The sequence below is a fragment of the Portunus trituberculatus genome, chromosome 24 (genome assembly GCF_017591435.1).
Source record: "Portunus trituberculatus isolate SZX2019 chromosome 24, ASM1759143v1, whole genome shotgun sequence".
Classification (NCBI taxonomy): Eukaryota; Metazoa; Arthropoda; class Malacostraca; order Decapoda; family Portunidae; genus Portunus; species Portunus trituberculatus.
Genome location: NC_059278.1, coordinates 13,787,456 through 13,797,455, shown reverse-complemented (window position 1 = coordinate 13,797,455; position 10,000 = coordinate 13,787,456). Strand labels below are relative to the sequence as shown.

At 41.5% G+C, this 10,000-nt stretch overlaps 1 protein-coding gene across 2 annotated transcripts in view; it reads right to left on the bottom strand.

The window, feature by feature from the left end:
• The window catches only part of LOC123507996, a 60,786-nt gene that overhangs the window by 9,375 nt on the left and 41,411 nt on the right, over positions 1–10,000 (bottom strand). For both annotated transcript variants that reach the window (XM_045261341.1, XM_045261340.1), the window contains 2 exons: positions 7,502–7,576; positions 6,199–6,306 (listed from right to left, as the gene is read on the bottom strand). In XM_045261341.1, coding sequence (XP_045117276.1) covers positions 6,199–6,306; positions 7,502–7,576 — 183 coding nt within the window. The remainder of the gene's footprint in view (positions 1–6,198; positions 6,307–7,501; positions 7,577–10,000) is intronic.

Sequence of the window (10,000 nt, the reverse complement as noted above, 5' to 3'; positions counted from 1 at the left end):
GAAGATGGAAATACAGAAGCAGGCAGGGAGTTCCAGAGTTTACCAGTGAAAGGTATGAATGATTGAAGGTACTGGTTAACTCTTGCCTCAGAGGGTTGGACAGAACAGGGATGAGATTAGCTGAGAATGTAAGAGATATCAGTGTTAATCTCAATCTCTCTTCGTCTCTCCGCCTCTTCTCTCCTCCTGTGTCTTGGGAGTTATAGATGGGAATTTTTCTTTTATTTATCTTATCTATTTATTTATCTACTTGACTGGGGGAAACTGATTAAAGGTGTAAAAGACATCAGTGTTGCCATCTTTGCGACCAGCTCTCTCTCTCTCTCTCTCTCTCTCTCTCTCTCTCTCTCTCTCTCTCTCTCTCTCTCTCTCTCTCTCTCTCTCTCTCTCTCTCTCTCTCTCTCTCTCTCTCTCTCTCTCTCTCTCTCTCTCTCTCTCTCTCTCTCTCTCTCTCTCTCTCTCTCTCTCTCTCTCTCTCTCTCTCTCTCTCTCTCTCTGTAGCGTCACCGTCACCTTTGTAACAGTGTGTTCTGTGTTTTTGAGGTGTGGATACGAGAAAGTCACGTGTTCTTATTGGGGTCATTGGAAAATAGGCTTCACTGGAAAATGGCCCCATTGAAATAAAGGCCCCATTGAAATAAAGGCCCCATTGAAATAAAGGTCCACTGAAATAAAGGTCCACTAAAATAAAGGTCCCATTGAAATATAGATCTATTGAAATAAGGGTCCCATTGAAATAAAGTTGAAATAAAGCCTCGCTGAAAAAAAAGACTCGGTGAAGAAAAGACTCATCGAAAAAAGACCACTGGAAAAAAGACATTGAAAAAAAGACACTAGAAAATAGACCTATTGAAAAACAACTCTCTGAGAAAAGGCCTGTTGGAATATGTACCATGTGAAAAAAAGGTCAATTGAAATAAATACCCTATGAAAAAAAGGTCTATTGAAATATTTGCGCTCTGAAAAAAAAAGCATATCAAAATTGTATCTACTGAAAAAAGGTCTATTGAAATTATGTACCCTGTGGAAAACGTCCTATTAGAATTATATCCACTGAAAAAAGGCTTATATATATAATTTTTTTTATGCAAGAGGGAACACTGCCAAGGGCAACAAAATGTTAGAAAAAAAAAAGGCCCGCTGGAGCTGCAGATTCCCTAGAACAGGGTTCTCAACCTGGGGTACGCGTACCCCCAGGGGTACGTGAGAGGAATTTTTGGGGTACGTGGCGGGTTTCTCAAAATGCTTCAGTTTTAAATAGCAGCAAATTCGTTTGTAGTATACAATGTGTCCTTCACTAGAACCAGGACACGTTAACAACGTTAACAAGGAAACTCTTGGAGTTATATCACTTGAGAGGAAGCTCTCTTGGATTACAGTTGCCACACAACCTTGCAAACCTATAATATTTGCTCCGATTTCTTATCTTATATGTTATTCACACACACAGTGACTTATTTATCACTGTTACTAGTTACAAGTTGCAACTAGCTGCAAGCAACACTAGTTCACTGCCATAATGATCGAAAATTGTCTGATATAGTTCCTTTTGGTAAATGCATTGCATGTTAGTCACATATAGTGTCTCCCTGTGAGGTACCAGTTCCTATCGACACTACCTCATAGAAACATACTAATATTAATTAAAAATTGTGTCTGCTCCACATATATAACACAATTTAAACTTAATAAACTAAGTCAATAAACCATGCATTTATTGTTACCCTTCCTGACGCTGCATTGTGGGTAAGGGTACGTGATCAATACTGAAAGACTTCGAGGGTACATCACATTAAAAGGTTGAGAAGAAGAAGAATTAACCTGTGCAGAAGCGAGGTGAAATGTGTGTTAAGGTTCCGTGCTGTCTTTAAGTCTCTAGAAATGAAAGATCTTGGTACACCAGACAATTATGTTTTGCTCTATATTATGATGTCAGTCGTATAAACTCAAGTAACTATAAAGAAATACCATGGTAGAATAAGAACAGAAAAATACTGGTAGGAGTAAAACCCTGGCAAATCAATAGATACATCGTAATACAGTGTTTAGAGACGATTACTCTGTACCGCGAGACGATACTGACTCTCTCCTGCGAACACTGAAATTGTGACAGTTTGGGTCCTCTCCTATTGATATTAATCAAAGTATTGCGATTTATTCACAATAGTAATATATTACACTCCGACGGAACACGGGCCTAATGTGTTTGAGATGTGGCATTTTGTTATAGTACATTTCGCTCTATATAGCGACTGTTTAGGACTAAAAAACTGTAGCTTCAGGTAGATATTCAATAATGTTATCTATCGATTTTCAGTCTTAAAGTAGGGAAAATTACGAATATTGATGCATTTCTTTTATAGTCCTCCTTGCTTCTCGAAAAGGTGCACGAATTTAGAAAAGGTTGAAGAACACTAAACTGTACCCTGAAAAAAATACAGTAAAAAAGATAAGATAAAAATGACCAACATCTCTATTATTACGGAAGCTAATAATAATACCAAGACTAATTAAGTAATTCAGAGATAACGAAACGAACGACGATCACGAGAGCTTCCACGATAACAGTGTGTACGATAAGATTTGATTCCAGATTCCTCGATAGCGCTCCGAGTTTCCAAGATAACAATGGCATTCCAGTTTCCTCGATAGCGATGCAAGTTTCCAAAATGACGATGCCTTTCCACGATCAAGATGCAATTCCAGTTTCCACGGGAACGATGCGGGTTTCCACGATGTCGATGCGGTTCCAGTCCTCACGATGCGATTTCAAGACACAATATTGAAGTCCACTTGCCTACACAGGTACTGGGACGAACCCTTTCACCCCGTAAGGATCCACCCAACACCCTTGAGTGCGAGTAAAGTGACGCTGCCACCTTCCTGCGCTGCAATTGAAGTCCACTTGCCTACACAGGTACTGGGATGAACCCTTTCACCCCGTAAGGGTCCACCCACACCCTTAGGTGCGAGGAGAGTGGCGCTGCCACCTCACTGCGACGCAATTGAAGTTCACTTGCCTACACAGGTACTGGGGCGAACCCTTTCACCCCGTAAGAGTTCACCCCAGACCCGTGAGTGCGAGGAGAGTGACGCTGCCACCTTACTGCGCCTCACACGGGTAGCCATGAGCATAACCCGCCACACTCCACTCCCCAAACACTGTCAGTGAGTCCTTTTCACCCCGTAAAGGACCACTGGTACGGTCAGTGCCTGGCTCATGGCGCACAGCGTGCCCTCGTTCATGGCGAGTTGTTCAGCCCGATGTCATTATAAGCAGAGGTCCTGTACACACCACTCACCACCAGACTCTATGCAAGGAGCCCTTATCACCCTTAAAGGCCCCTCACGGCATCATCTGATGGACGGTAGACACGGCACCCTGCTTAAGGCGACGCCTTGCCTAGTATGAGGCGCTGCAAGTTGACAACAATCAGTGAGCTTGAAGCCGCGAAGGAAAATGAGTCCACGCTAACAATGGGATTCCACGACAGGTTGCGATTCCAGTGTCCACGGTACAGATGTGTTTGTTGAGGATAACGATCCGTTTATCGAGGCTAACGGTGCGGCGATGGCGATGGCGAAACGATCCAAAGTATTATTACCTACACAGGTACTGGGACGAAACTTTTACCCAGAAAGGGTCAACCCCAGTCCCGTGGTTATGAGAGCAGTGACGATGCAACCTTGCAATGCCTCACACAGGTCGCCATGAGCAATGACCCGCCACACACCACTCCCCAAACGCTGTCATGAAGTGAGTCCTTTTACCTAACCTAACCTAACCTAACCTAACCTAACCTAACCTAACCTAACGTAAAGGACCACTGGTACTGTCAGTGCCTGGCTCATGGCGCACAGCGTGCCCTCGTTCATGGCGAGTTGTTCAGCCCGGTGTCATTATAAGCAGAGGTCCCGTACACACCACTCACCATCATATTCTATGCAAGGAGCCCTTATCACCCCTTTAGGGCCCCTCACGGCACCATCCGGTGAGTGGTAGACATTGATCTCTTGCTTATGGCGACCCTTGCCTAGTGTGATGCGCTGCAAGTGGACGACTAGTAGTGAAGCTTGAGGCCACCAAGGAAAAGCAGGACCTGCAGCCAGTTCCCTGCCTTGGGCCCCAGGCCGGACCCGACGGCCACCTCCTTCCCCCGTGCGGCGCCCAAGGCCGTCACGGCCCTCAAACATCTTTAGGCCGAAAGTTCTCAATCGTCGTTTTAATTTTGATTCGAATATAAAATCGTCGATGGTAAATGAAAAATAGCTTTGGTGTGAAAGTGTGCAAGAGTTAGCTGATTAATGAAACAAGGTGAGGCAGCTTTGCTCCGGAGTATTTAGTGTACTTTGCATGTTGCTGCCGTGAATGTGTACGTGTTTGTAGGTAACTGGATAGAAACAGTAGACCAATGGTAGTTGTGTAGCTATTGGGGAACTTTTGAAAATTAGTTAAGCTTCTGGATAGAGTGGATGAGTGCACACAGGTTTGCGTGTCTTATACATAAACTGCCACTTGTAAACATAAATTTTTCTATTTCATGCTCTTAGAAAAAGCAAACTTAGTTTTCTTTATTTCCCTGATCACAATGACGTGTAAATATCAATGTTTCAATCATAAGGAAACACTAGGAGAGGACCCAAACTCCCGTTGAAGTTGCCAGATTCAACAGATATCGTAATATTTCACAGAAAAGATGGTCAACTGCATATCGTATATTTTTGGATATTCTTTTGTCACGTAAGGAGATATCAAGATAGGTAAAGTATTTCTAAACATGTATCTACGACAAAAACGCTATAATAGTAGAGTTAGGTTATAACTATGCATTGTGTTTTTTTATATACCATCTTGCTCTATTCCTGGGACAAAGATTACTTCTTCCTCAATTGATAGCTCGAAGTTAGTATGATATTTTCTTTCCTTCTAGGTTAGTAAGTAGACTACAAGACACCATGAACCTATGAAGCCCCGTAAATGAGATTATTTTCATAACTTAAAAATCAAAGTCTGATAATGAGATTGTCTATTGCCAACCAAACCGTTCTGCATAGACGTCTTCAGCGTCATAGAGACCTAATGATGTTAGCTCATGGACAGTGGCCATCCTGACAGCGCGAAACCACAGGGGGTTCATAAGAAGATTTCCACGGGTACTTAGATGGCTGATCTAATAAAATTCTTTGCAGTGCCATTGCATATTGAGTTCCATGTTCCATGTGACAATACTGGGGGTACTGGTAGATGGTCTTATAACTCAGGGGGTTCTTAACGATAAAAAGGTTGAGAACCCCTGCCCTAGAAGATCATGAGAGGCGTCCAAAAAGAAAAAAAAAATTTGTATCTCCTGTGTAAAAAAGCCTATCAGATTTGTATCCCCTGTGAAAAAAAGCCTATCAGACTTGTATCCCTTGTGAAATAAAAAGCCTATCAGATCTGTATTCCCTGTGAAAAAAAAAACTTAGATTTGTATCCCTTGTGAAAAAAAGCCTATCAAATTTGTATTCCCTGTGAAAAAAAAAGCCTATCAGATTTGTATTCCCTGTGAAAAAAAACTATTAAATTTGTATCCCCTGTGTAAAAAAAAACTATTAAATTTGTATCCCTGTGAAAAAAAACTATTAAATTTGTATCCCTGTGAAAAAAAACTATTAAATTTGTATCCCCTGTGTAAAAAAAAACTATTAAATTTGTATCCCCTGTGAAAAAAAAACTATTAAATTTGTATCCCCTGTGAAAAAAAAACTATTAAATTTGTATCCCCTGTGTAAAAAAAAACTATTAAATTTGTATCCCCTGTGAAAAAAAACTATTAAATTTGTATCCCCTGTGAAAAAAAAACTATTAAATTTGTATCCCCTGTGAAAAAAAACTATTAAATTTGTATCCCCTGTGAAAAAAAAAACTATTAAATTTGTATCCCCTGTGTAAAAAACTATTAAATTTGTATCCCCTGTGAAAAAGTGTGCAGTGATGGTTAGCGTGCGGGTGTGAAGTAATCTGAAACGCTTTGTTCTGTCACCATCACTGCTTTCCAAAGGCTCTAGTTGAAGTTACTCGTGTTTTTAAGGGTATTTTTATGGTTCTGGTAATTGATTGGCAAGATTTTTAGTTTATCAAAAGAAGAAACTGCCTTGAAAAATTGTCGTGGTGGGAAAGCAAGGCGTTTTTTAATACGGGCAACGCGAATGACTCACCCAGCAGTTGCCGTAGCCATGCAGGCGTGCTGAGGTGCCTCTTGTAGGAGTTAGGAAGGCGCCCATGCCCAGAAAAGCGGCCGTCCATCCTGCTGTAGCCGCCCCTGCCTGGAATGGTGCAAACGAGTGGCTGTATTAGTGGTAGGCAGGGAAGGTACATGAATTAAAGTTTAGTAGTAATTAGTTGTAGTATAAACTTAGCCACGACCCCGACAGTAAATAAAGAACAAAAATGAAGAAAGGCATTGTCACCATTAATTGTCAGAAAATAGTGAATCATTATAATGTATTAATTGTGTCAAATGAAACGTACAGACACATGAAAAATAGTGAATCATTATAATGTAGTAGTAATTGTGTCAAATGAAACAAACGTACAGACACATCCACAAACTTAACCACGACCTCGCCTCATTAGAGAAAAAAAATCATCATTAACTTTCATAAAAAAATAATGAGTCATGATAGTTTATTAGTAGCTCTGTCGGATGAAACATGCAAACATATCCACAAACTAAACATTCACCTCCCACATAAAAATAAGTGAATAAATAAAGAAAGAAAGAAAACAAGGAAGAAAGAAAAAATCATTAACTTTCAGAAAAAAATATAGTGAATCGTTATGGTTTATTAGTAACTGTGGCAGATGAAACTTACAAACACATTTACATATCTAACCACGACCTCGCCCTATTCAGAAAAAAAAAGAAGGAAAGACAGAAAAAAAAAACCCTCGTCATTAACCTTCAGCAAAATAAAAAAGAAAAAAAAAGAAAAATTAAGCCAGGGAAGAAGCAAGAAGGGAAGCGTCATCTTTAAATATAATTACCTGAAAATTTAAGATAAACACACTTATGTTTTGATTCATCTCGGCCAGCCAATCACGGCGGCCGCTCCTCGTGACGTCACCATCGCCACCCACGAATGAATAATAAGTTACGTGGGAGGGGTGTGGGTGTGTAGGTGGGTAAGGTGTATGGGTGTGAGTGTGTATGGGTGGAGTACAGGTGGAGGCTTATGGCTGGATAGGGTGAGTGTATGTATGTGTGTATAAGGTGATACAAAGATGAGTGATGGGAAGAATGGATGTGCTGAATGGGTGATGGATGGGTGTATGGGTGTATGGGTGAATGGGTGAAGGGGGAGTGAGAGCCTTTAAGCATGGGAGGTATGGATGAGTGATGGAAGTATAGATGTGAATAGATATGACGTTTGGGTAATGGAGGAAACGTGTGTGTGTGTGTGTGTGTGTGTGTGTGTGTGTGTGTGTGTGTGTGTGTGTGTGTGTGTGTGTGTCACGTACCGTAGTGAGGTTGGTAGCCTTGGTCCTGCTGCTGCTGGTACTGCTGCTGCTGCCTCCTCGAGGGATGGGCATAACCTGCACGTAAACAAACATCCATTAGCACGTACAGTACATACATACATAACCTTCCCTCCTGTGTGTGTGTGTGTGTGTGTGTGTGTGTGTGTGTGTGTGTGTGTGTCTCATGTTTCGTCTTTGATGAGATACTTTTTGTTCATTTTTCGTCTTTGATCTCTCTCTCTCTCTCTCTCTCTCTCTCTCTCTCTCTCTCTCTCTTTCTCACACACTCTCTCTCTCTCTCTCTCTCTCTCTCTCTCTCTCTCTCTCTCTCTCTCTCTCTCTCTCTCTCTCTCTCTCTCTCTCTCTCTCTCTCTCTCTCTCTCTCTCTCTCTCAGATTGAAACATTTTCCTTCTCATGAAAGCAAGCACGTCACACCAACTTTCCCTCATCTTTCAACACTCCTTCCTCCTCCTCCTCCTCCTCCTCCTCCCACTGCGTCACTCTCTCGTCAAGTGGGTCGTGGGGGCGGGAAAGTGTCCTAAGTGGCGAGGGAGGACACACAACCTCCCGCGGTGTGAGGTGACGCTACTTCCACCTTGTTTACCAGTGTGTGTGTGCGTGCGTGTGTGTTTGGGGACCTATGCGTATGGTAGATAGATCAACAGACACATACGCACATAATGGAGGAATTTTGTTGTTATTCTAATTTTTTTTTTTTTTTTTGTATTGATTGATTGATACATATGATTACAGACACAGACACAGGCAGACAGACAGGCAGAGAGACAGACACATAATTGAGGAATATTTATTGTTGTTGTTGCCAGTTTTAATAACGATAATAATAGACAGAATAGTTAGATAGACAGACAAATAGATAGATTAGTAGATAGACAGACACACAGATATGTAAATAGATAAATAGATAAACAAAATATAAACATTCTTATTTTTTTCCCCATATTCATTCTTTCCGCATTTCCTTTCTTTTCTCCTTTTCATTTACCCCCTCTCCTTCCCTCCCACCCTTCCTTCCATCTCTTTATCTCCCTCCCTCCCAACACCGCGTCTCTCATTCTTCCCATCCCTCCCTCCCTCCCTTCCTCCCTTCCTCCCCTCCTGGTGTCCTTCCTCATCAAGGTGAAATATGCGAGGTAAGTTTGGACAGGTGTATATGAGGTGTGGCAGCCCTCCTTCCTCCAAACCTGTCACTCCACTCACTCACTCACTCACCAACACACACACACACACACACACACACACACACACACACACACACAGAGAGAGAGAGAGAGAGAGAGAGAGAGAGAGAGAGAGAGAGAGAGAGAGAGAGAGAGAGAGAGAGAGAAGAAGCTAATTGTTCGTCCACATTTTTGTAATTAATTCAGTGACGGTGAAAATTACATCACCTCTGCCAAGAAAAAAAAAGTTTCATTAATCAGACGATGAAGAGAGAAAAAGGAAGAGGAAAGACGTTAAAGAAGACCAAATTAGTACGCACATTGAAGAAAATTTGAGAAAAAAGAAAAAAAATAGATAACAAGAGAGAGAGAGAGAGAGAGAGAGAGAGAGAGAGAGAGAGAGACGTGATACAAACTCGTAAGAAACTCAGCAGAGAAACACGCCATTTGTTCCACCCACACCATCCCACCCTTGCTCCCCTTACCTCCCTCTCCCTTCCCTCCTTACCTCTCCCACCCCCCTCCTCTTCACCCATTTCCACTGTACCTCCCACTATTCCACTCTTAAACTTACAAACCCTTCCCTTCTTCAACCTCCCAGTTTTCCATTCCATCTTTTTCTTTTCCCTCTTTCCTGTTACTTTCCTATCATTAGCATCATGTCACACACCATTTCCTTCTAGTTTTGATATTCACATTCCTTTTTCCCTTTCGACCTTTCTAGTTTCCTATCCTGTCACCTTGTTTTCCTTTTCCTAACTCCAATGTTTTTCCCCCTTTCCCAGTACTTTCCAGTCATTGACATTACGATACATACCATTTCCTTTTATGCCTCCCTATTTCTCTTCCCTACTATGCCTTCCCAGTTTCCTATTTTATTATGTTGTCTTCGTTCTCCTAACCTAACCTAACCTAATTTTCTGATCACTCCTATTTTTACATTATTTCCCTTTCCAACCTACGCAAATCCTACCTTCTCTTTAGTAGTATCCTTATCTTCTCTTCTTCCTGTATCATCTCATCCCATCTTCACTTCCCATTTCTGCTACACTATCCTTGACTGCCTCATCAAACTCATCATCAGGATAGGTCAAGAAATAGTGGTCTTATTTACAAAAGAGACATGAAGGAATTGGTTCTTAGAATGGTACTTTAATGAAACCGACTCAGTGATCAGTTTAGCTTTGTCATTTATGGTTGAGGATGATAGGTGGAAATTTGTGGATAAGGATAGGTGGAAATTTGTGGATGAGGATGATAGGTGGAAATTTATGGGTGAGGATGATAGGTTGAAATAGGAAGGGATGTTTTGTGCAT